Source organism: Gossypium hirsutum, chromosome A05 (genome assembly GCF_007990345.1).
Source record: "Gossypium hirsutum isolate 1008001.06 chromosome A05, Gossypium_hirsutum_v2.1, whole genome shotgun sequence".
NCBI lineage: Eukaryota > Viridiplantae > Streptophyta > Magnoliopsida > Malvales > Malvaceae > Gossypium > Gossypium hirsutum.
In genome coordinates this window covers 19,033,465-19,059,368 of record NC_053428.1, presented here as the reverse complement: position 1 = coordinate 19,059,368, position 25,904 = coordinate 19,033,465, and the positions used below count along the sequence as shown (strand labels likewise).

At 31.8% G+C, this 25,904-nt stretch overlaps 4 protein-coding genes across 6 annotated transcripts; 2 read left to right on the top strand and 2 right to left on the bottom strand.

The window, feature by feature from the left end:
- Positions 1-3,299: 3,299 nt before the first annotated feature.
- LOC107957957 (dihydroflavonol-4-reductase-like) lies at positions 3,300-5,053 on the bottom strand. Its single transcript, NM_001327665.1, has 6 exons — positions 4,846-5,053; positions 4,540-4,709; positions 4,237-4,431; positions 3,993-4,152; positions 3,714-3,906; positions 3,300-3,626 (listed from the first exon to the last, which is right to left on the bottom strand). Exons 1-6 carry the CDS (start codon positions 4,970-4,972, stop codon positions 3,449-3,451), a joined length of 1,023 nt encoding a protein of 340 aa, NP_001314594.1. The 5' UTR covers positions 4,973-5,053; the 3' UTR covers positions 3,300-3,448.
- Positions 5,054-9,813: 4,760 nt separating this feature from the next.
- LOC121229441 (mannan endo-1,4-beta-mannosidase 7) lies at positions 9,814-12,551 on the top strand. The gene is made up of 5 exons (XM_041113805.1): positions 9,814-10,505; positions 10,589-10,783; positions 11,028-11,150; positions 11,556-11,758; positions 11,848-12,551. Exons 1-5 carry the CDS (start codon positions 10,182-10,184, stop codon positions 12,296-12,298), a joined length of 1,296 nt encoding a protein of 431 aa, XP_040969739.1. The 5' UTR covers positions 9,814-10,181; the 3' UTR covers positions 12,299-12,551.
- Positions 12,348-17,051, bottom strand: LOC107957958 (glucose-1-phosphate adenylyltransferase large subunit, chloroplastic/amyloplastic). Of its 3 annotated transcripts, none has more exons than XM_016893590.2 (16): positions 16,612-16,826; positions 16,372-16,532; positions 16,061-16,290; positions 15,801-15,923; positions 15,474-15,647; positions 15,234-15,326; positions 15,063-15,146; positions 14,881-14,936; positions 14,591-14,684; positions 14,325-14,510; positions 14,103-14,183; positions 13,514-13,600; positions 13,333-13,437; positions 13,105-13,211; positions 12,888-12,948; positions 12,348-12,812 (listed from the first exon to the last, which is right to left on the bottom strand). In XM_016893590.2, the coding sequence occupies exons 3-16, from the start codon at positions 16,286-16,288 to the stop codon at positions 12,711-12,713; spliced, it is 1,581 nt and encodes a 526-aa protein (XP_016749079.1). In that variant the 5' UTR covers positions 16,289-16,290; positions 16,372-16,532; positions 16,612-16,826; the 3' UTR covers positions 12,348-12,710. The 3 variants fall into 3 exon arrangements, with proteins under 3 accessions (XP_016749079.1, XP_040969738.1, XP_016749080.1); XM_041113804.1 differs by having other exon boundaries at positions 16,433-16,532; XM_016893591.2 differs by lacking the exon at positions 16,372-16,532 and having other exon boundaries at positions 16,612-17,051.
- An 8,037-nt stretch (positions 17,052-25,088) lies between these two features.
- Positions 25,089-25,904, top strand: LOC107957961 (50S ribosomal protein L31, chloroplastic). Its single transcript, XM_016893593.2, has 2 exons — positions 25,089-25,349; positions 25,450-25,904. Exons 1-2 carry the CDS (start codon positions 25,278-25,280, stop codon positions 25,783-25,785), a joined length of 408 nt encoding a protein of 135 aa, XP_016749082.1. The 5' UTR covers positions 25,089-25,277; the 3' UTR covers positions 25,786-25,904.

The following is a 25,904-nucleotide window of genomic DNA, read 5'->3' as shown; positions in this document are numbered from 1 at the left end:
TGTTCTCGTTTGTTTCTCTTAAAAATAGACTCATTAAGGATTCTAGATATATAAATTTAAGCCCATAATTGTTTTTCTTAAATTTTTTATGATTTTTCAAAGTCAGAACAGGGGAACTCGAATTCATTCTGACCTTATCTCACAAAATTCATTATATCTCAAAATTTACAAATCCATTGCTTACACTATTTCTTCTATGAGAAAATAGACTCAATAAGCTTTAATTCCATATTTTTTTCATCTTCTAATTCGATTTCTACAATTTATGGTGATTTTTCAAAGTTAGTCTACTGCTGCTGTCCAAACTGTTTTTGTGCAAGCTGTTTATTACCATTTTTCCCCTAAGCTTTTAATAAATGATAATTTCGTCCCTACTCAATTAGCCTCTCAATTGAGCTGATTTTTCTCAATTAACATTTTATTCTATCACCTTAAACTAGTTTACAACCTTTAGGAATCAGAATTTCAGCAATAGACTTTAATTCCAAGCATTTTCATAATTAGGTCCTAAAAATTAATTTCTATTGAAATTACCTAATAAAATCATCTCATAAACAAATTAAAGCTTTAATTTAATTCTATTTCATCATAAAATTACAGCACTCAACCATGGTGACTTTCAATTTCATCCATGAAATCAAAAACTAATGAATTTAATAGTAGGACCTAGTTGTAAAAGTCTTAGAAACACAAAAATTACAAGAAAAAGGCAAGGATTAACTCACTTGGTGCAAAAATTATGAAATACCAGCTTATAGAACCCTCATATGGTGTTTTTAGCTGCTGGAATTGAAGAGAAATGAAGAGAAATCTAGATATTTCCTATTTAGTCCTAGCTTTATTTAGTTAATTTTGCAATATTCCAATTTTACCCTTAATTTATCAATTTTTCTGCTGATTTCATACCCTTGCCGTCCAGCCCAAATAACTTTTGAGTCTAATTGCCTTTTAAATCCTTTCTCATTAGATTCTTAAGCTATTTAATCACTCTAGCAACTTTTACACCTATTACAATTTAGTCCTTTTCATTTAATTGACTACCCAAACATTAATTTCCTAACGAAATTTTAATACCACATTAATAACATTTCATAAATATTTATAAAATTATTTTTGACTCGTTTTTACGAGATAGAGATCTCGATACCTTGTTTTTACCCAATTTCTTCAATAATTTCTTTTTCTATCTAATCACTAAATTGGTAAAATTTTTCTATCAATATTTAATATGATTTTCCTATCATATCAATTTTCAAGCAAAAATATTGAAATAAATTTCTCTTTAAATCGGATCTATGGTTACGAAACCATTGTTCCGATAACCTTGAATTTAGGCCATTACATTACTTCTCCCAGATTGATACTTAAGGATTTTTTTTCCAGATTGGTACCAAACTTTTTCTCCTGTCAACTAGCTTGGTATTTCTTTTAATGCCATTAAGTTTGAAATAGGTGGTAGAATAGAGTTATGACACGTGGCATAATAGCATCATGATAATGTCATAATTTAAAATATATATTAAAAATCAATAAAACATTTAAAAATTATTTCCAGTTTTTTCTTATTTCCTTCTTTTTCCCAATATTCATTTATTCTTCCTTCTTACTCTCGTCATTTTGCCTTTTTCTTCTAAGTTCATGTAACATTTCTGAGTTCCTTTGAAAAGAAATTTAAAAACATTTCTACCTTTTAACAACATTACCTTGTGCTATTAACTTTCAAGTCTCAAAACTATTTTTTTTAACCATTGACAACCTCCAATTCTAGGATAACTAAACTTATTTACTGAAATAAAAGCAAGAAAAATTACAAAACTCATCAATCCATTAAAACACAAAACTCATAAAAAATTAACATAACAAACAAAACCCATCAATCCGTAAGAACACAAAACCAAACAAAAAGAAAATTATGAGAAGCAAATCAAAACCAAGACCCATTTTGGGTTTTTAAGATTCAGGTCACGATCAGTAAACCAAATGGTCAAGACATTGGAGGCGGTAAAGAAAAGCCACAGTCAAGTTTCATAATAATTCAACGGTGGTGGCTCAGTTCGACGTCGAAGAGTAACGACAATGAAGTGACGACCGAGGGCTTTGAAAACAAAAAATGAAGTAGAAAAGAAGAGGAGCAAAAGTAGGAGAGAGAAAAAAACTTATTCGGTGCTTTTTCAATCGGTGATGACACTAAAACAGGCGGTGACAACATCAGAGCAAGGTGACTAGCGGGAGAGAATCCCAATGGGATTTCAAGGAGTTCTCTGTGAAAACAAATCATAGGAAATGAAAGAGCAAGAGGCAAAAGTTTACCTGTGCCATTATTTGGACTAGAGAACAAACGTTGATGACAACATCGGAGTGCAACTATGGTGCATGCTGGCAGCAACTAGGGTTGAGAAAGAGAGGATTAGAATGAGAAGAAAAGAAAAAATATAAATGGAAATGGAAATGGAAATGGAAATGGGGAAGAATAAAAGAAAAGGGAAAAGGAAAAAAGTGAAAGTGAAATAGAAAAATAGACTATGACATCATGATGATGTCATTATGTCATATGTCATAATCTTATTCTGCCACCTGCCTAAATTTAACGACATTAAAAAAAGTACCAAACTAGTTAACGGAGAAAAAGTTCAAGTACTAATCTGGGATAAAAAAAACCCTTAAGTATCAATTTGGGAGAAGTAGATAAGTTCAGGTACCAATTTTATGTTTAACCATTTTTTTTCTTTGTTTTTGCCCATAACAAACTCATTGGAAGCAAGCAAAAATAAAAGGATAGAGAGGGCTGACAATCAGGCACAAGTGTCACGAGCCACAGACCAAAGCCTGTGATGAATGCATAAAGAGCGTCCCATGGATGTCAATTGATTAAATGTGGTTCATTTAAATCATTTAGGACTCTCATTTATAAGATAGACACTAATCTCAATCGTTGATATAATTTAATCTGTACCGTTGAATTTAGAGAGCTTAACTATAAATAGAGATTTTTTCTTCATTTGTAATCACTCCATCCCTTGTATTCCATTCGAAGTAAAAAAATATTTTTAGAGTATCTACTCATACACTTAATGTACTATTGCTTTCTTGTAAATTTTCTATTCGGTTTAAGTCTCTTTGTTTTAGTGGTGCTGAGCTTTGATCGTGCCCACCGCCAAACCTTAGGACAGACTTGTTAGAAATCATTAGTAACACTTTATTTGATTATTGTTGTTGGGCAAATTGGATTGAGCTCGGTAGTAAAAACTGAGCCTTTGATTTTCAGGAATGCTGAAAATATTAGATAAATCACAAAGTTCCCAGAATAGACTCCAAATTACATTACCAATGTTTGCAATTAAAAATTGTACAATACCAGGAAACAGATAATAGATTTAAATCTTTATTGTTTTCACTACTAGAAATGGAAGACATGGGTAGGCACTCAATTGTTGAAAGTTCATATTTTTCAGTCTATGTTTTTGATCTTCTTCTCATTAGAAAGAGGAAGCAGTCCCTTTTCTCGGCATGTCTCGACAGCTCCTACGAACATGTCTTCCAAGCTATATTTAAACTCAAATCCCAAGTCCAAGAGCTTCTTTGAGGAGAACTCCACACTCTTCAGGTTCTCATCCACATCTTTGAACCTGACCAAAAAATGGTATCGTTAGGACATGACTCGAAATGATGGTGATCCTATAGAAACTTTGAATCGTGTGAAGGGAATTAATTACTTGGTGGGAACATTATATTCAGGGTATTTTTCACTGAGCATTTTTGCAAGATCGATAATGGTAGCATGGTGAGAGGCGCAAATGTGGCGACCTTCCGCTTTTGGATTCTCGAATAGAAAGATATGAGCTCTGCACAAGTCATCCAAATGAATGAATTGGCCTTGTTTTATGATCGAATAATGAGCTTCGTTCCCTACATTTTAAGACATCTCGTCAGAAAGTGGGGTGAAAAAATATGTGGATAATTGATTCAAGCTGTGAAATTACAGAAGACTGTACCGGTGATAGGAGAAAGTGCAGTTATGAGGCTTGGCGGCATTGATTGCATAATAAATGGACCGACCACCAAAGGTGGTATTATGCTGACAAAATCAATGTTATTTTCTTTAGCGAATTTCCAGGCTGCTTGCTCTGCCATTGTCTTGGAGACAAAATACATCTATACGACAAAGAAAACAAGGGTTAGAATTTGGCAAAATTTTAACCCTGATTGTGTTTTGGGGCGGGAATTTGGAATACTAACCCAACCAGTCATTTTTTTGGCCTGGATGAATTCAAGGTCGCTCCAACAGGTTTCATCATAACAGGGCTTTTGTTGTTCTGCAACATCAATAGTTCCAGCTGATGATGTGAACACTAACCTTCTAACAGTTTTGGCTTTGGCGCAAGCTTTCATGATGCTTAGCACTCCATTGATTGTTGGTTTTATGACTTCATTCTGCAACTCAGCAAACAGTCATTTCCATGTTCTTATGTAAAAGTAAATCTATGCTACTACTAGATTGGCTTTTAATTACATTTACCATATTCCATATTAATATAATACCTCAGGGTCCTCGGACTCGAAGTCCATAGGCGTGGCCACATGGAACACACCCGTACAAGCTTGAATTGCATCATCAAAGCTTCCCTCTTCAGCTAAATCTGCTTTCCAAAGAGTCAAGTGCGTCTCTGCTTTAGGTAGCTCTAGTAAATGCTTCACCTTCTTCGAGTTGCCTGCTCCATTAATAAAACAAGCAAATATGAACGACAACAATTAAAACTTTACTATTTTTCAAGTAAAAAAGATGCTTAAATCATCCAATCATGAGGGACAAGAAAGTCTTAAGAAAACAATAATAAAGGGACCAACCAGGGTCGCGCACAGTGGCTCGGACGACATAACCGCGTTCCAAGAGCAGCTTGATGAGCCATGAACCAATGAACCCAGAGCCGCCTGTTACGCACACGATCTCGCCGTCGGTGACTGACGATCCCATTATGGAATTCGGTTTCATGTCTTTCATTTGATTATCAGTTGGCATAAAGAAAGACCAAAAAATGGGAAATAACTTGAACACTCTGCTCTGTTCTGGTTTTCTTTCAGTTTCGGCTGATGATGATTTTATACATATGGCGCAGTCCTTCAATATCTAACCCAGGCTTCTAATCACGTGGTAAGCGATCTGTTCGCACACGACCGGTAGTTGGTTGAGCCGTTAGGCGTTAACTACTTTTTCCCTCCAAATAAACCCATGATTTTATTTTATAGCTTTCAGGTGCTGCTTCTTCAACGCCGGTTTGAATTTTACGCACTAAAATTTAATTTGATTCGATTCGAAAAATTTGAAAAAATTTTAAATTTTGAATTAAATATTTCGAGTTATTTAGATTAATTGAGTTATTTGGATCAATTTGAATAAAATACTAAGTTTTTTTATTTAACTCAAATATGAATTATACAATTCGAGTTATCCAAAAATTCGAATAAATAAAATAAAATTACGTCGTTTTGATAAATATTTACTTAGTAAGTTAAAAGGAAAAATCATTATATTGTTTATGTAGTTACATAATCTTGTACTTCGGCTACTAGTTAAATAATCGGTCCATGTAAACGCAATATTGAGTATAAATAATAGAATTTGTTAACTCGACTTGACTCGAAATTTTTCAACTCGATTCTATTAAATTCAAAAAAAATTCAAATTGAGTTCGGTTACTAAAGTAGGATTTATCAACTTGACTAAGTCAAAATTTTTTGACTCAATTCAACTCTATTCGATCATATACTCACCCTAATCAAAGCTACCACCTATTAGAAAGAAATTCAATTGGCTAAAGAAACTTGATGAAGTGGGCTGGCATAGCTCGTAGCTTTTTAGTATTTTGGGCTCCATTATGATATGAAATCCAGTTCAAGCATCCCTATTTCCTTCTTGGACCCAAATAAACACTTTCCCCTCCCACTCAACATTAATTTAAGTAGGCTAGAATTTGTTCACGTCTGTAAAAACATTTTATAAGATAATGATAGTTGGAGGAAGCATTGTAGTTTTTCGTAGGATGAAAGGTTATATGAGAGTCGATGGTCTTAGAGGAGTTGTCAAAAAACTTAAATCACATAACTACTTGTATAATTTTTGTATTTCTGTTCATTTACAATCACAACGTAATATCAAATTAAATCAAACTTTTTATATAGTAAACGTATCCAAAGTACAGTCTCGATGTGAACATTAAAAAAGAAAAAGATGCAAGCTAGTGAAGTAAAAAAATATTTGGGGATTGGGCGTCGGTCATGTCCCTGTATGAACAATCTTTAGCATAGTCCAATATTAATGCATTTTGGGTTAGTTAGGGTGCAAAGTTTCCCCATATGAATCCCCCCAAATACGAGTAGGCAGTAGGCAACATCCACAAATGGGTACTCCGCTCGATCTGTCAATCAAAGATTTGGATCCCATTGTTCAATATCAACTGAACATCGACAGGCTCCAATCCTGTGCCAATTAACCTATGCAGTAAGCACCGACTTGAATCATGGCAAAACAAAAAACTTTTGCTGTTAAAAACATTGGGCGAGGATGAAGGAATATAAAAGTTTGTGGACCGAAAGAAAAGCAGACAAAGAGCACGAGGCGCCGGCACCTCCATCCTATCACTGTGAGCCATTAATCCACTATTCACCACATTACGCCGCTATGTTCGTAATACGAAATCGCGCTGCGAGCCAGCGTCGGTGCTTGCCTGCTGGATACCTTCAACGATCAAACTATTCTTTCATTATTTTAAGGATCCCAAGTTCCTAGGACTGAATGCTTATAGATTAATGGGTAAATCCTTTAATTAGTTACTTAATTATTAAAAAAGTTTTCATTTTTATTATTTTTATCTGTTAAAATTAAATAACGTACATGATTTAGAGATATGGTGCACTCACTTTAATCTTTATGCATAAGTTTCAAAATTTCAAATAAAATAGTCATTTAAAATCTACACTTTTCGAGTTTGAATATAATTTAAGTAACTAAATTACTTTGAAAACGACTAAAAATTAATGAATAAAACGTTGGTGGAGTCAAAATCTAAAGAAAAAATTTCCCAACAATCAAACAATACTTAAGAAATATAAGGTGGGCCGCGTAAGGAGTGGTTTTATCATGGAAATTGACCTCCTAAGGGATTTTTTTTTAAAAAATTGCATGCATAATTATGTAAATAAAAATTATCGTCAATAATATGTAATAATCTCTCTGTAATATGAGATCAATCGGCTTAATCCAGACATATACATAATTATAACATTTTTGGAATTCACATCCACATTCTTAATTTTTTTTTTTTTGGTATAAAAGTACTTAAAATTAGAGTGGAGCAAAACCTGAAAATATCATTGATCATCTTTGGAAAAAAGTAGTATTTGGGTTAAGAATAGCATACATATCAAACAAAGCAGACTAACGTAAGAAGAAAAAAAAATGGATTCATTTTTTAGGAAGCGTGACATCGTGAATCCGTGGTAAAGGCTCTAACACCAAACAATTTTAAAGGAGCGTTGAGTGGGGAAATGAGGACCCACAAAAGTGAACGCATCCCTGTTCCTTTACCTTTATTTTTTCAACAATGGAAGATATTGCTTTTTCCCTCTATTCTTTGCTTTTGGCTGGGTTCTCATGGTGACTTTGAATCTTTTCATTTTTGTCTCCATTTACATGTTTAAGAAAATAGAAGTTAATTCCACCTCTTGATGCCGAATCCAAATGCCGCCGTGATGTACGCTAAATTAGGTGATGCTGATATTTAGGCACTTTGAAGTTCCCGAATTGGGGGAGTATGGGTGAGCCAACAAGGTCTCACTATACCCCCATTATCATTACATTTTTATTATAACATTGAGGAAAATAATCATATGATTTGATTTTGTGTAATTTGAATATCATATATAAAGTTTTTTTAATGAATTATAATAGGATAAAACTCAAATAACAAGCACGATTTAAATTTAGACTAAATTTGGAACGAAGAAATTCAATATTATATATAAATTTTAATCATTGTAAAAAATTATATATATTTATCAATATGTTTATTTAGATAAAATTTGACCTGATTAATATTAATTGATTTTTATCAGCACCAATAGACTTTAACTGATATAAGCCGATGTTGATCAAGCATTGATTAGATATTAAATAGCATTTATCGTCAATCAATCAATATTCGTCAATGCTTGATTAGAGTTTATCAACGGTAAATCAAGTTTTAATTTAATTTTTAATTTTTTTGTAATATTTGGTTTATTTGAATTTTTCTAAAAGTTTTTTAATTTTGTAAAAAAATTAATTTTTGTAATTATGTAAAATGTATAACTAATTTTTTTAAACTTTGTTAAAAAAAAACTACTTTTTTTTTACTTCTGAATTTTTTTACGTACATTTGCATTTTACATTTTGCAAAAATATATATATTTCATTAATTTTAAAAATGTTAAATATATTATAAAAGTTTAAAATTCTTAGAATGTATTGATAATTTTTTATGACTTTTATTGTTTATTTACTCGAATAATATAAAATAATTAAATAAATATTAAAATAGGATAAATGCAGTAATATTTACGAAGACGGGTAGGAACTATAGTAAAAAAAATCAATGTTGTCTGACCAATTGGCAGCACTCCTCTCCCCAACCATCCATTAAGTTTTAAAAAATAATAAATTTTAGATGATTTAAAATATTTATTGACTTGATATATAAATTTGTTATTTTGATTGAAAAGCTTTAAAAGTGTCGCTTAATAGTTTGACTGCACCAAACTGCAAAAGGATAAATTCCTAAATAACCTCTTCTTATTTATTTTCTTTTATTTTCCTTCAACGCTAAAAATAGAGAAGTCTATTACCAATTAGTCCAAAAGGTTTTTTTCTACTTAAAAGTATTTTTGTAAAAAATTCGATTTCAACTGGAAATAAATTTTATTTATTTTTTAAAAAAAATTCAAATTACTTTATTCCATTTGAATAATTTTTCGAAAAATAATTTTACAAAAAATATTATTTGAACAAATATTTTTTTTAAAAAAATAAAATTTATTTTTAGTTGGAATACACTTTTTAACAAAAATAATTTTTAATAAAAAAACATTTTAAACTAATTAGTAAGAAGCCTCTCTATTTTTTTGTATTGAAGAGAAATAAATAATAATAATAAACAAGAGAGTTTATAGAATAATTTACACTATTTGAAGTTTGATACCACCAAGCTGCTAGGCCCCACCTTTAAAGCTTATCAATCAAAATGACAAATCTACATTTAAATATTTTAAGTCATCACATTTTAGTCTAATGTAGTCAATTGACCCGCTTGTACTTATAATTTTTTTAAAAAAAAAACTTAATGTGACTAGTGACTAGAGAGAAAGGTGCCGCCGATTGGTCAAACGATGTCAATTTTTTTTACTATATTGTGTTTATCCCATTTTAATATTTATTTAATTATCTTATATTATTTGAGTAAAAAAACCCTTTTAATTCATGTGAATACCCACGTAGCGTGTTTTGTTTTTAAAATTTTGCCTATCGCTTATAGATCTCATTAAAAAAAAACTAACATGCTGAGAAGATGAACAATACAATGCACGGTTTCCTTGTTGAGAACAAGTGACGTGGGCCGTGGGTGATGAGTCAGGATGCAGTGGAAGACAAATTTGTTCAGTCCCAGTGAACACTGAAACAGAGGTAAAAGAATTTCACGGATGTTCCGTTTCCATGTGGATTGAATTACTACAGTAGTATATCTACCTGCATAGGTAATTCAGCAGTGGAATCTAGAAAGTGATGAGGACTATTAAAATGGACCGCCATGTTTAACATTGGGTTTGTCCCCCCCCCCCTTTCTCCCTGTCAAGTATCAATATGACATTCAAATCCCATCTTTATTCTTTTGGGGAACCGCCCCAGAAAAGGGCATTAAAGGGTTTTCAGTTCTTGTAAGAAACCATTGCATCGGTAAGTTAATAAATGAAAACAACTATGCTCAATCATATGTTATAAGTTTTCTTTTCCTTTTTTAGATGAAGCAAAATATAGTGACCACTAACTTCCGCTGCTATATAAACCACCAAAGTCTGTTTTTTTGAGTTTATTTGTTTTTTTCTTATTTGATCCTTTGCTGCTTTTGGAGAGAAATTAAGGGGGAGAAAGAGAAATGAAGCATTGGGGTCTGATTTTGCTCCTCTTTTTGTTATTTCAACAAGGAAATTTTCTCCTGCGTGTCAAAGCTGATGACGGGTTTATCAAAACTAAAGGACTGCAGCTAATGTTGCGTGGAAGTCCTTTCTATGCAAATGGGTTCAATGCTTATTGGCTCATGTACATGGCCTCTGATTCATCTCAGAGAAGCAAAGTCTCATCTGCGTTTCAACAAGCTAAAGAGCACGGTCTCACCATAGCCAGAACTTGGGCTTTCAGTGATGGTGGAGACAGGCCTCTTCAGTACTCGCCTGGCTCCTACAATGAACAAATGTTCCAGGTTCGAATCAAAATACTTGTCAGGTTAAAAATCTGGTCCGTGATCTGGTTCTCATCATTTGTTTTTTTTTTATTTCCTTGAAGGGATTGGATTTTGTAGTATCTGAGGCCAAGAGATATGGGATTAAGCTGGTTTTAAGCTTCGCGAATAACTATGATCAATTTGGAGGGAAGAAACAGTATGTGAACTGGGCAAGAAATGAAGGACAATCCATTGGCTCTGATGATGATTTCTTTACCAACTCTGTTGTTAAAGAATACTACAAGAACCACATCAAGGTCAGTCTCTGTTTTTCCCCCTTCTCTCTCTTTCTCTAATAGTCTAATTTAACATTTTATACGCTTGCCCTTCCATCTTTTCTGACATTTATAGAAATGACAGCGATAAGATATTATATTGAATAATTAATTTATTGTACTAATTTAGACATAGGTTGATGAACATTTCCCGGACATAATATAACTGGTAATAGTAGATATGTAATTAATGCAAGAGTAAACTCATTTATTTTGGGCGTACCAGACTGTTCTTACAAGACGTAACACCCTGACTGGAGTGGCTTACAAAGATGAACCAACAATAATGGCGTGGGAGCTTATGAATGAGCCTAGGTGCCTCTCGGATCCATCGGGAAAGACCATGCAGGTCAGTCAGCAATATCTCATCTTCAAGCTCTTTTGCTTCATTGCTTCACTGCTACTCTGTTCTGGTTTCACTTTTATGAAACGTATTTTTACACGCTGTGGAATTTAATGCCAATGGTTTGAGTCGGTGCTTTTTGCCGACCCATGCATAATTAGTGGCGTTAGAAGTTGTAACTGTGCACATCTTTAGTATTAACTTTTTTGGAGTGGATTTAACCCTTACCTGCCTCCAATATTCAAAGATGCGGTGGTGGTCTAATGAGACTGGGAACCTACATAACCTAGTCCATTCTTTGTGTTAGGTTACACAAATTAGGTGAAGATTAGATATGTTTGCATTATCAACAAAAACATTACTTTTTTTATCCACCCTACACATTTTACTTTGATTGTGTTTGCTGAACAGGCCTGGATTACAGAGATGGCTTCTCATGTAAAGTCCATTGATGGAAATCACTTACTAGAAGCTGGTTTAGAAGGGTTTTATGGACCATCATCATCTCAAGAACAGCAATATAACCCTAACTTTCAAGTAGGAACGGATTTCATTGCAAATAATCAGATCCCTGGCATTGACTTTGCGACAGTTCATTCATATCCTGATCAATGGTAAATATATATATATGTTCAGTAGAAACTATCCCCTTTTTAAGTAAAAATTGTAAGCCAATGTATACAAAATTTTGCTGGTTGAGCAGGTTACAAAGCTCAAGTGATGAAAGCCAAATTGCCTTCTTGAATAATTGGCTGTACAATCACATCCAAGATGCTCAGAACATCCTTCAGAAACCATTGCTCTTTGCCGAGTTCGGAAAATCTTTGAAAATTGCGGGTCCTAACCAAAGAGACGAGCTGTACAACACTGTTTACACAGCGATTTACTCATCAGCCAGGGGTGGAGGTGCAGCCATCGGTGGGCTATTCTGGCAACTGTTAGCCGAAGGAATGGACTCTTACGGAGATGGGTATGAGGTAATCATGAGCCAAGGCACCTCAACTGTCGACCTCATCACTCAAGAATCTCAGAAACTTAATCGTATTCGAAAGATGTACGTAAGGTTGAGAGACATCGAGAAATGGAACAAAGCAAGGGAAATCAGAAGAGCACAATGGTGGTCTGGAAATGGTGTCAGCGAAACGGAAAATTGAGAAAATAAAAATACATGATGGTCTTGTAGTAATATAGAAGTGTTGAAGATAAAGTTTCAAGATGATGTCCTAGTTTTTTATTTATTTATTTAGGGTTTACAATTAGATGAACTCTTCTAAAAATGAGTTGTTCTTAACTAAAGAGTGATACATTCTGTGATTGTGTACTAATCTGATGAACCAGCTTATTTTCTGCTGTAAGCTTGTGTTTGTGCTACTAAGAGACGAATAAAACAAATGGTGTTTGAACTTATTTGAAAAGTACATAGGAACTTCAGAATTTTACATAAGCATAAAGTCCTAGATATATTTTTCACTTGGAAAGGGCAACAGACTATGGGCGCTCGGCTTTCCATCACCGGTTCAGCACAGAACAGAATCAGCCTCTGGAAGGATTCAAAGTTAAACTGTTTTATATGACAGTTCCATCTCGGATGGTTGCATTCTTCATTATCACTGTGATCCCAGACCTAATGTAAAACCCATCTTCTGGTCTCTCAGCTTCTTCAACAGCCTGGGCGGATGAAAGTAAATTAAAGTTATCAAGGGAACATTCCACATTTATAGAAGCAAGCAAGGTAACACTCACATCAGTGTTTGATATGATTACATCTTTTCCTATCTTGGCATTCTTGTCAATTATGCAATTCCTTCAAAATCAGAATGCAAGAAGTTTTAGTTGACGATGTAAGGAGCTGTTTTAAAGACAAATATTTTCTTATATGTGGAGATTTATCTGGTACAAAGTTATAGAATAAAAAAAGTTTAGTTGGTCTAGAGACAGTTTTTTCGATCTAAAATCTTACTTGATCTTGGTATTCTGTCCGACACCAATAGGAACCTTCCCTTCTGCTAGCAGAGATGCTATTTCGGACTCGGTTTGGTAGTAGTCTGCTCCCATCATCATGGTATCCTGCAAAAGAACACATGTATGAAGATAATTTCTCACACCAGATACAGTTTATTATCGAAAAAAAACTACTTCTAATCCTTGTCAGATGCTTTTCTAAGGGAAAGAGAAGATGTTGAATCACCTGAAGATCAACGCCGGACTCCAAACGTGAGCGCACACCGACTATAGAGTGTTGAACACTACATTCTCGCAAGAAACAACCATGTGAAATTATGGAGTCAACAATCTGCAGTAAGCAATTAGCCATGAGATAAGACGATCAAATTATTATTCACAGCATAGATTAAAGCTTTATGGCATACCTTGCATTCATCAACTTTGGTAGGAGGCAAGAATCTTGGAGATGTATAGAAAGGTGTCTTTGGATCATAAAATTCAAACTTTGGTGGCTGCATGGGGAACATGGATAATCAGTTTTCACCAGATAAACACCAAATATTATGCTTAGGCTTATGAGAGGTACACTAGTGGAACAAGTGAGGTGTCTCGTAGTGCCACATACTGAATGATAAGGCAAATGATTTCTTTGTCTATATACAAACATGATGACATGACAGAATCTTAATCAGAGGATCTATACACAAAAATGCACAAGTGTTTGTTGCCGCAGCCAGTTCTTTAAGATCATATACTTGGTAGGTTATTGCAAGCAGATAATTCATAAAAGGAGATTTAGGGTGAGTTTGGATGGGCGATTGGGTGCGGTGTGGTGCGTTTAGCTTACTTTTTGTCTCTCGCTACAGTATCGCTACAGTATCTAATCTCACCGCCACCGCTGTTTTTACACTAACCGCAGGTAAACGCACCGCCCATCCAAACTCACCCTTAGTATGTATTTTGATAGGTAAATCACATAAAAGATTAGAACTTATACAGAAAAGTGCGAGCAACCTGTTCTGTGAGCGCTAAATTAGCATCAAAGAAAGATTTTATTGTTCCAATGTCTTCCCAATAGTCACTGAACAAATATGCCTGCAAAACATCCAAACAGCCAGAAATTCAGCAGTTTGATCACTAGATTTGAAGTCCACATTATTGCAAATAGTAACAGATTACTACTGAAAAATACACAGCAAAAACTACAGGTAATAATTCATGTGAAAGTCAACGTGCCTGGACTTTGTGTTCCTTCACAGCAGACGGAATAATCTCAGAGCCAAAATCATTGCATGAGGGATAGCTTCGAGTTAGAAGCTTTAACAAGACACTAGTTTTAAACACATACACACCCATTGATGCAATGTACGGATATCTTGCAGCATCTTGAGCTGATAGTCCTAATATGGAGGTATCAACTTGCTGTAGTACACGCGAAACGAACAAGATCACTAATTATATTTGAAATTACAAAAATGCGGGGTACGAGTACAAGCACATACCATTGCTTTAAGATTAGGGCCCTTTGGTTTCTCGGCAAACTGGACAATTCGTCCTGTTCCATCTATCTTCATCAATCCATAATCCGATGCACGGCTGCAGAAAGAGTGAAGTTAATTCCCGAATTCCAAGCAACCATTAGTATATACTTAATGCTCTGAGCGATAGAGACCAATACGGGAATATTGCAAAAACTTGATACACTAAGAGAATCATATATAAAAGATATAGCCATTACACTCATCTTATAATATTCAAAATGATATGACATAAAATGATAATTAATAAGTACCTGTCGTCCATTGGTAAACATGAGACTGTGATATCAGCATTTGAGTCAATATGCTTCTGCAAGAAAGATATAACTGATGTTTAGCCAGATGATTTTTCGAGGAGCAATCTTCCTTCGTGAGGAAGTAGAAAAGAAGAGTCTCCGACTGATATTTTTCCACTCTTAGTAATCTAGCCGCGTGCCTGAACAAAATCCATATAGTCTGCTCGGTAAAGATGATCTCCGGACAATATCAATACATGCTCCACATCCTTGGCTTTGGCATCCTGGTGGTAGTGAAACAAATCATTTTTGGTCAACTTTCATGATGAAGGCGGATGATTTCAGCTCAAGTACAAAATCTATTAACTAACCTCAAAAACCCACACAAATTGCCTCACAGCATCAGCAGTTCCTTGGAACCACTTCTTCCCAGCTTCTCCTGGTGTTTGAGTGGCCGCCAGAACCTATGACAAGCAAACGTAGCTTCATCAAAACTTTCAGAAAAGATAATTACATTTTATGAGAATGGAAATTGTAAAACATCATGATCCACGCATTAACATGGATTTCTAAATAATATGCATAGTAAGGCTAAATCAGTATGGCCTTACCTCAACCAAACCATCTCCAAAATTTACACCATTCCCAAAGTTGTAAGTACGAGCTAAGTGACGATTGAGGGAGAAGGAGTTAAACTGAGTTAAGATAAATATCTTCTTTATCCCACTGTTGATACAGTTGCTCATTGGAATATCAATCAGCCTGTAACACCCTCCAATTGGAACCTGCAAACCAAATAATATCATGGAAAAAGTTAAAATCCTACCAATCTGAGACTTGAAATTTAATAATTGGGTTTCATCTTCAAAATGAAAAATGTTTACTTTCAAAACATAAAAATAGTTTTTCTACTTTCTCTTAGGAAAATGGTTTCTTACGGCTGGCTTGGCTCTTTGGCTAGTAAGAGGGAAGAGGCGCGTCCCAGCACCGCCGCCCAGTATGATGGAAGCCACATTCTTTGGGTCTGCTTGTGGAGCCTCAAACTTTGGTGGCTCAAATTTCTGACAATCAAAAGTTTCGAAAGGCCACTTTAAAAAGATCTGAACAGCTCTTACTAGAAGAAATCTTGTACTACTTGTTTAATCCTTGGATCAAACATAACATTAGAAATACTTTCTTTTTTTTTTTTCCTACTTACCATTGTCTCCTTGTTAATTTCTGGGGTGATAATAGAGTAAGCAACGCCCGGTTTAGCTTTTTTGACACCATTTTCAGCTCTCAAACTCTTCCATAACTGTGTTCCAAAATCCCAACCTCCTCTAATAGTCTCACCCCAGAAAACAGTGCCTCCATTACTACGACCTTGGCTGATATTAACCGGACTGGCGGTTGCAGTAGCCTTTAGCGATATGCAGATGGATTCCATTGCTGAATTTATTAACCAATAAACCAAAATATCAGGAAAAACTAAAGAAAAGCAATAAATTAAAAAACATTAAAAGACCATACCTCGGCTAAAAAATAGACTCTTAGTCCACAATGAAATAAAATCAGACAAAAAGCAAATTACTTTGTTAGTGGTCCCAAGATTCCATGGCCACAATATGCAACTAGTATTAAGAACAATGATCAAAGACAGATTAAAAGGCTGCGACGACTTTAAACTCTTCCTAAGTCAAAAAAAAAAAACAAAGTTGGAAACTGGCAGAGATCCAAGAAAAACTGGAACAACCCATATGCAAAATATACCTTTAAAAAAGAACTTGATTTTACTGCTTGGATCACTCAAATCTGTGGGGAACTGAGAAATGACCAACTAAGAAGTGTGATAAAAGTTTAAAAAGAAATCTTTTATGGTTGGATTGCAAGGGGGAAGAGCTTAACCAGCAGTGATATCTAAGTAAACTTTTGTTTGGGGGGTTCAAATAGTATATGAGTAAATTGTGATCCATCGGTCACGAGAAACCTCAAAATTGGGTCTTTGTCTTCTCTTTTCCAATACAGCATTTAATTAAAGTATAATTACGTTTAGTTATGTAATGAGCTTTGATTTTTCCAGAGTCGCTAGCTGCGCAAACTTCCAGGACACTTGGCAGAAATATGATTTCCTTCTCATTTGTAACCTTTCTGTATTTCTTTTTACTAAACAATAATCAAGTGAAGCAATATTCATCGCTTGAGACTAGGGTGGAGGGTTGGACTATTTTTCTTATTCGATTAATATATATTAAAATTTTTTACCTCCTATCTCTATTTTGATATTAATAAACTGATTTTACTCAAAAAAAAATTGTAAAAATAATTTAATTTTTGTTAATTCAAAAGTAAGTTATTAAGTACAATTAATTACAATATTACTATTTTTGTCAATTATATATATTTTTTGTATAATAATAAATTTAGCTTTTAAAGTTTACAAATTGTTATCAATTTGATTTTGCTTTAACAAATTTAACTTGATTTACATAAAATATAAAAATAATTACTTACTTTCGAATTTAATAAGAATTAAATTACATTAATTTTTTTGAGAACCATCAATTTACTTAATATCAAAATTAAAACAAACTTTTGTTGTGTTAAATTTAATTTCCATTGCATGTGCATTTATTCTAGTTTTAAATTGGTTTTTATAGATTTTATATAGTAAAAAGATAGTCTAAATAATATTTACATAATTTGGTATCTAATTTTGGTATTATTTTCTAATGCGGTATATGTGTTATTATTATCCAATGTGGTGCATGTATTTGATAAAAGTTATACATTTTGGTACTTGAAGCTAATGATGTTAACTTTTCATTGTTTATCCAGGTTTTAGAATTGATTTGATGAAAATTCATAAAATTTCATCAAATTGACCTTAAAACCCAAATTAAAATACTTCCATCAAACTATAGTTAAAAAATTAAACACAAAATTATACAAATTCACAATTAACACTAATTTTTTTATTAAAAAAATTATAAAAATTTAAATATAATAACATTAGAAATTAACTTTTATCAAATCTAACTCTAAAATCTGAATTAAATACTTACCTTCAAGTAACAAAATATATAACTTTTGTTAAATATAAGTATTACACTGAACCCAAAAAAATATATATAGATACCATGTTAAAAAGAAAATGTCAAACTTTGATACAAAATAATATATTTATTATTTTTAATAATCAAATATAATACGTGTCAACAGTTAAATTAGAGTTAAATATAGTATAAATAGATAAATATTTATCTATATTTTAATTAAAAAGAGATGGAACTAAAAATAGTAAATATCATTTGATATAAAATCACTTTCAACTGATATTGATTTTTTAAAGAAACTCAATTTTGTTTTGTTGTAAATCGGCTGGGCTAAAAATCAAAGGAATTAATCGGTGCTCTTTTTGCAACCCTTTTCATTCATCTATATTTAAATTTTTAGGCACGATATTCATTCACTGTATTTAATAACCTACTCATAATTTTTTTTTCATTTTGGAGAAATATATATTAATTATGCTTAATTTTTTAATAGATAAATTTAAAGGTAAAATTTAAACCCTTCAATAGATTTTGAATCCATTCTTTTTGAATGGAGCAATTTTTTTGTTTGAAGAATAGATGAACTATATAAGATGAGGTGGATTTTTTTTTTTTTTTTTGCATAGTTAGAATACAACAGTTATATTAATTTTTTTGCCCCGCTCTACTATATATACTTATTATTTTATCCTTATATATAGATTATTAAAAGGGTAAAATATAATAATATAATATAATATATATTATATTTAAATAATTTTTAAAAAATTATATTTAAATATTTATTAATTTAAAAAATTTTAAAATAAAAAATTAATTATAACAATTAAATTAAAACGGAAGGAAATGGGATGAAAATATATACATCTAATATTCATAAAAATAAGAATAAATTTCAAGATTATAAATCATAACGAAATGTATCAATCGTAGAAAATTAATAGATTTAATAATATCCACCCATCCCATTGCTGGAGAAGAAGAATATATTACTAATATGTGGCAGTCCTATTACCAACTTTGTTCTATTCCTAGTCATAGTAAATGATGATGACATTTTTAAAGATTTTCCTTTTGAAGTCAACATTTCACATCAGTCCTGCCAAACATGTTGGTTCAACTTGAGTTTTTTCCTTATATTAACGAAGTGGCACATATCTCTGAGTGTTAATTTAATATGCAATTTATATTATAAATTTTAATTTAGTATAATTATATATATATGAATTTTTTTATTAAATACATCAAATTATTTTTGTATTAAATAAATAAAATTATTTGTATATGTAATATAAAAATATAAAATAATATTATATCAATAATTGTATTAATAATCTGTGAGAAAAATAAAAAAATTAATATATAAAATTATATATTAGACCAAAATTTATTATAATTTTAAAAATTATCTTAGGTTTACTGCAATTCATTTTGATTTTGAAGTTTCTTAGGTTTGGTTTTTAATATTGTTTAATTCAAAATAATATTTGGTATTACAAATATATTTGACATTTCATAGCTAACTTTTGTATAATTTTTTATAAAAACATTATGCTAATGCTCGTAGTGTCATTTTTTATATAGATTTTCACACATATATATATATATATATATATCAATTTTTTTTTATATAGTTATGTTGGAATTATTTCTTATGTTTTCATTGTGTGGATCCTTCATTTATTTCACATGATTCAATTCTAATGTTATCAAATACTAAAATATAAAAATATCCATAGTGACAAATTTATACAATAATTAATTTATTGTTTAATTTTTAAAATAATTTAATTAAATTAGCTGATTTATACTTTCTAAGTTAATTTAAATTTGTGTTGAATTAACTGTGAAAAAATTAAAAAAAATAATAATTTATTTTAATTATAGAAGATGTATTTAAAGGTTTCCAGGGTAAAAAGTTTTACAAGGATGGTTTCGTAGGAGGTTATCAACTACTTTAAACAATTAATATGTATTTAATTTTAATAATTAACAATATATCATTTATATCAAAATTTAAAATTTAAAATTTTGCATCAATAACTATTGCTTAATGAATTTTAATTTGATTTAAAATTTAAAAGTATTTTTAATTAATTAGAAATTTTTATTTATACCAATAAATAAAAGTTGTCTCTTGTAATTGATCAATTTTGAATTGAGAAGACTTGATTTTGAATTTTAGGTATTCAGTAATTCGCCATCTATAGTTATTTTTTAGATTCATTATTTAATCATCAGAACAGGCCGTGTAGTCATACACACTCATGTCCCTAACTCTTGTAACTCTCTGTTTGTCATCCATAAACAAATTGAAGTCACACGACCAAGGCACATGCCCGTTTGATTAGGCCATGTGGTCGATTTAATTTTCATAATTTCTCATAAAATAAGTGCAGGCTTTGCACTCTCAGGGCACACCCCTGTGCCTGAGGCCGTGCCGTCCACACGCTCGTGTCTCTACTCGTGTGCTCAATACTGAGCATTCTGTTTTGCAACAATTAAAGTGCAGGGGCACACAACCGGAATACACGCCCATGGGGCTAACCGAGTGTCACACACGGCAAAGACACACGTCTGTGTGTCTAGCCATGTAAACAATAATAAGGCTATATTTTCCAAGCCATATTGTTACCCTTTCATACACAAACCTACACAACAAACACAACACCACTCCAAGTATATACATTCAACCAAACCAGCCACAATCAAAGCATCCATACATCTTTCACATGCTTACCAACTTAAAACATGCAACAACCACATCTATGAAAGGCATCACCATATGTATATATACTTAAATCAATATTAGCCAATTTCAATGGCCATTTACAAAATGAAATATCAACCAACATAAGCCAACACATTTGGCCAAATCAATTATGACACATAACAAAATGACCAAGACCTATACATGCCACAATTCAAAATATTGAAATTATTGGTACCAAAAATATTAAGTTGATAGTGTGACTGGATCTCCGACAATCTCCGATCCCCGAACTGGCTTGATAACACTATAAGACAAAGGAAAAGGAAATGAGTAAGCTTTAAAGCTTAGTAAGTTCTCATGCAAATAATAATCATTATAAACTCACATTTAACATACAATTAACTTGAAGTAAATTAACACAAATGTCATTATAAATCACATAATCAAACTTACTCAACCACAACCTTATCGAGGTTTTCATCAGATATCGAACTCATTAAGCATAAGTTTTATGTACATACATGTACCAATTTACAACATACCATAGTCTTTCACAACTTTGACATTCTCGTAGCATTTCCTATTGAACCACTTGGGATACTAAAGGATACTCGGGAATCTCGCACACAAAGTACTACACCAATGCCATATCCCAGATATGGTCTTACATGGGACCTCGTTTCGATGCCAATAGCTCAACTATGGTCTTACACATAGTCTCGATAACCCTAATGTCATGACATTTGTACCCTATCTATTCCTAAGGTTCAATCGGGATTTCACGATTGTCGTAACTTTTTTGAACACGCTCAATGAGTAATCATAATTCATACAATAGTAAAGTATTTTAAACATAATTAGAACAATGCATTATTTACATAATAACTTACCTCGGTACAAAAATAGTAGGAAATGGATCTAATTGTCAATAACCTTATTTTTTCCCCCGATCACGGTCCAAACCTCGTCTTTCTTGATCTATAATAGCAAATTTAACTTATTTAATTATCACATTGTTCAATTCGGTCCGAAAATCATACTATGGCAAAATTACCATTTTGCCCCTAACTTTTCACATTTTTACAAATTATTCCCTAGGCTCGTAAATTGAAATGTATTCAATTTCTTTGTTACCCAAGCCTAGCTGGACTATATACATGCTCATATTAGCCCACATTTTTCATCAAATCACATCTTTACTACACATTTTATAACTTTTTTATAAATATGTCTTTTTATGTATTTCCATAAAAAATCACTTAGTAAAAGTTGTTTATTACACATCAAACTTTCATTTTCTACCATAAAATATCAAAACACATGCATGTCATACATAGGTAAAATTTTAAACATGAACCCTACTTCAAAACAATGGTAGAAATAGAAAGATTGGGTGAATACGACTTCAAAAACATAAAGAGCATTAAAAACGAGGCTAATATGTACTTACAATCAAGCTTAAAAAATGAAAAAACCCTAGCTATGGTGCTCTTCCAAGTTTTGGCCAAGGTTGAAGAAAGATGAGCAAATTTTGACTTTATTTTCCCTTTTTATTCTTTTATTAACAAATGATCAAAATTCCCTTTTCTCAAATCACTAAAATCTCTTACCTCATGTCTATTTTTGTCAACTAACTTAACAAATGGTCTAATTATCATATAAGGACCTCTAATTTAAAATCCCATAGCAATTGGACACCTTTAACGTGTAGAACTCAAATTTTGCACTTATTATAATTTAGTCCTTTTGACTAAATTGAGTGACCAAACGTCAAAATTTTTGAACGAAATTTTCACGAAATCATTCCGTAAAACTGTAGACCATAAAAATATAATAATTTTTTTTTACTACGTCAGATTCGTGGTCCCGAAACCACTGTTCCAACTAGCCCTAAAATCAGGTTGTTACATACATATTATATCAATTTAGTTATAATTTTAAAAATTAACCCTCAAAATTTACAAATGATCCTAATTCCAAGAAATTCAAGTAAATATATAAGAGACGCAAGTATTTAAAAAAAATATAATAATAAAATTAAATTTTATAGTAATCTCACCCCTATCCTCTACCCGTCCCCCCACCCCCAAGCACCTATGAAAAGCAAATGGTTGTTTGTTTTAGCCATTGGTGGAATTAGGGGTGAGCAAAATCCGATTCGATTCGAAAAACTCGATAAAAAATTCAAAGTTGAATTAAAATAGTTCAAGTTATTTGAGTTAATCAAGTTATTTGGATCAACTTGAATAAAAAATTAAGTTTTTTAGTTTAACTCCAATATGAATTACACAATTCAAGTTATCCGAAAATCTGAATAAGAAAATGGAAAACTACGTTGTTTCGATAAATGTTTACCTTTTTTAAAGTTAAAAGGTAAAATTTCGTTGTTTTGATAAATATTTACTTATTAAGTTAAAAGATAAAACAATTATATTGTTTATGTAGTTAAATAATCTTATACTTCATCTTAAATAATCGGTCCATGTAAACGCAATATTGAGTATAAATAATATGATTCGTTAACTCGACTCGACTTAACTCGAAATTTTTTCACCCGATTTGATTTGAAAAAAATTCAAATTGAGTTAAGTTGCTAAAATATGATTCATCAACTCGATTAACTTGAGTTTTTTTACTCGATTGAATACTCACCCCTAGTTGAAATCAGAGCTTAGTTTTACTAGGGTTTGTATTTGGTTGAAGATTATAGAGGAAAAGATGGCTACCAAAGAAGGCAAGTAATGTCAATACATGCCTGATTATTGAAACCTTGAATCTGGGTTTAACATCTTATTCAACATCATTCAACTCAAATGATAAAAACATAACTTGAAAAATTTCAGGTATCTCTTAGTTAGGGAAGCTGTCTCTTTTTTTTTTTAGAATTATTTTGAGATTTAATTTTCTGTAATTTTGATTTTTTTTCTCTGTATAGCTACTACATATAATATGTAAAAATTGATGGCTAAAATATTATACCGATTTTTTTAACTACCACGTTAACATGTGATTTGTGATTTTAATAGAGTGATAAAAAAGATCGAACTATATAACATGAGTGAATTATAATTTTTTTTTGAATACCTAAAATAAAAATTTTGATAGTTTAGTATATAGTTTATCCTAATTAAAAATTGATCATTAGATCATTGTTACAAATTTTTTTAATGCTGGGTTAGGTTTTTTTTTTTTTTCTTTCCGAACAAAAATTGGATTAGTATCGCTTATTTATTCAATTTATATTATGTATAATTTATCATCATAAATTATTCTAAGAAAAATATGTATATGTTTAAATTTATGAGATATTTTGAAAACTTTGTTTAGGTGATTCAATTTAGTGAAAAAATTTGTCCTTAATGTTATTTCTTTGTGTTCAAAGTATTATAAAATTATACAAAATTTATAAGTTAATAGTTATTATCTATAGATTTTAATTTTTTGTTTATTTGAGTTATATTCATATTATTGTCCTGTCATGCTATATATTAATCATATATATGGGTAAACTAAACAAATAGTCACTTAATTATGCTTACGTTACTGTTTTGGTCACCCGCTTTTTTCAATTAGTATAATAACACGTTTAGTTATCAATACCTATTTTTCTATCAAATTGATCCTAATTCTAAATAATGAAATAAATTTAACCATTTATATTTACAAATTTTATCAATTTGATCCTCAAGATTCTTTATATTTGGCCATTAGCTTCTCATGTAAAAAGAAAAGGAAAACAATTGACATTGGAATATTGGACGGGTGTTATGTAAAATGTAGGGGGATTAGTACTACTATTTGGCCATTAGTTTCTCACGTCAAAAAGAAACAATTAACATTGGAGTACTGGATAGGTGTCATGTAAAAGTAGAGGGATTAAATTGATATTTGACCATTAATTTCTCATGTCCAAAAGGAAAAAAAGAAGAAAAAGAAAACAATTATATTGGACAGATGTCATGTAAGGAAGGTCTTAGGGCCTTCCTTTTATATATTGTAGCATAGATATCGGGGTCAAATTCTAAAAAAGTCCTTTCAACATATACTTTTTGCAGGTTTAGTCTATCTATTATAATTGGGTCATATTTAATCTTTCTATTTTTTTAAAAAGAATTTTTTAGTTTTAACATTTTTTTTATTAATTCTATAAAATTATTTTTTTCATATTTACAAAAATAGAAAATATATGATAATTGTCTAACTATATAAAAACTAGTCATATATATATATGTCTAAAAATATAAATCACGTTAAATTATTTAATAAAGTTAAAAGGAAAAATAAATTAAAAATTTTAAATAATGAAGAAACTCAAATTATCATCTTGAACTGTGTTTAGTGTTTCAGTCTTATGTTGCAATTTGCTTTGTTTTATTGCATTTTAATCTAAAAAATTAAATAAATTCGGTAAAAATATATAACAGAAATAAACTTACGAGCTCAGCTTATAATATATCTATTCGTAGCACAAACTTAATTTTGTGAAACTGATATGAAGCCCAATAAGTTTGGGCATTGAGATAGGCCCATAAAAAAAACCACCCTTGGGGCTCTCTTGTAAATTCAAAAACTTGGGAAAGCCAATACCAAAATCTCCACCACGAAACTCCCATTCATCTCCTCATTTCATCCCCTTTGGAAACAGCCCCCCCAGTACTGCCAGAGCAGAAATGGCGCTAACTCTCCCAAACACATTTCTCCAAATCAAGCCTTCTCCTCCCCCTTCACTCCCTCTCAGAAAGGTAAATTCAACAATACCCCAAAACCATTTACCCCATCTTATATCCTTAATCATCCTACTTAACCGGTTCCTTTTTTTTTTAATTCTTTCTTTGTTAATAGGTGGTGACTGCAAGGGGAGGGGGCTATAGGCCACAAGTTACTTGCCGGAAGAAGGACATCCACCCGGAATTCCACGAGGATGCTAAAGTTTACTGCAATGGAGAATTGGTGATGACAACAGGTGGGACGCAGAAGGAGTATGTGGTGGATGTTTGGTCGGGGAACCATCCTTTTTACCTCGGGAACAGGTCGGCCGTCCTTGTTGACGCTGACCAGGTCGAGAAGTTCCGTAAGAAGTTCGGGCAGTTATCTGAGATTTTGGAGATTCCGGTGCTTAAGGGTGAGATTATTTTGCCTACTAAGCATAAGGCTGGTAAAGGCGGCAAGAAGAAGTAGATTAATCCCTAGTAGTTTAATTTTGTTCCATTTTTCAAATTTGTTCAAGATACGGTGTTGAAATGCTTGGTTTGTGTTTGATATTATGCTTAATCGTGGATGTGAATGGACTTGGCTAA

Coding starts and splice junctions, on each gene's coding strand:
- LOC107957957 (NM_001327665.1), bottom strand. CDS start 4,972: ATGGGATCGTCAGTCACCGACGGCGAGATCGTGTGCGTAACAGGCGGC. Junction 3,907..3,992: donor TGCACTTTCTCCTATCACCG/GTACAGTCTTCT, acceptor CTTAAAATGTAG/GGAACGAAGCTCATTATTCG. Junction 3,627..3,713: donor GAATATAATGTTCCCACCAA/GTAATTAATTCC, acceptor TTTTTTGGTCAG/GTTCAAAGATGTGGATGAGA.
- LOC121229441 (XM_041113805.1), top strand. CDS start 10,182: ATGAAGCATTGGGGTCTGATTTTGCTCCTCTTTTTGTTATTTCAACAA. Junction 10,506..10,588: donor ACAATGAACAAATGTTCCAG/GTTCGAATCAAA, acceptor ATTTCCTTGAAG/GGATTGGATTTTGTAGTATC. Junction 10,784..11,027: donor ACTACAAGAACCACATCAAG/GTCAGTCTCTGT, acceptor TGGGCGTACCAG/ACTGTTCTTACAAGACGTAA.
- LOC107957958 (XM_016893591.2), bottom strand. CDS start 16,288: ATGGAATCCATCTGCATATCGCTAAAGGCTACTGCAACCGCCAGTCCG. Junction 15,924..16,060: donor AAATTAACAAGGAGACAATG/GTAAGTAGGAAA, acceptor TTTGATTGTCAG/AAATTTGAGCCACCAAAGTT. Junction 12,949..13,104: donor GGACAGAATACCAAGATCAA/GTAAGATTTTAG, acceptor CTGATTTTGAAG/GAATTGCATAATTGACAAGA.
- LOC107957961 (XM_016893593.2), top strand. CDS start 25,278: ATGGCGCTAACTCTCCCAAACACATTTCTCCAAATCAAGCCTTCTCCT. Junction 25,350..25,449: donor CTTCACTCCCTCTCAGAAAG/GTAAATTCAACA, acceptor CTTTGTTAATAG/GTGGTGACTGCAAGGGGAGG.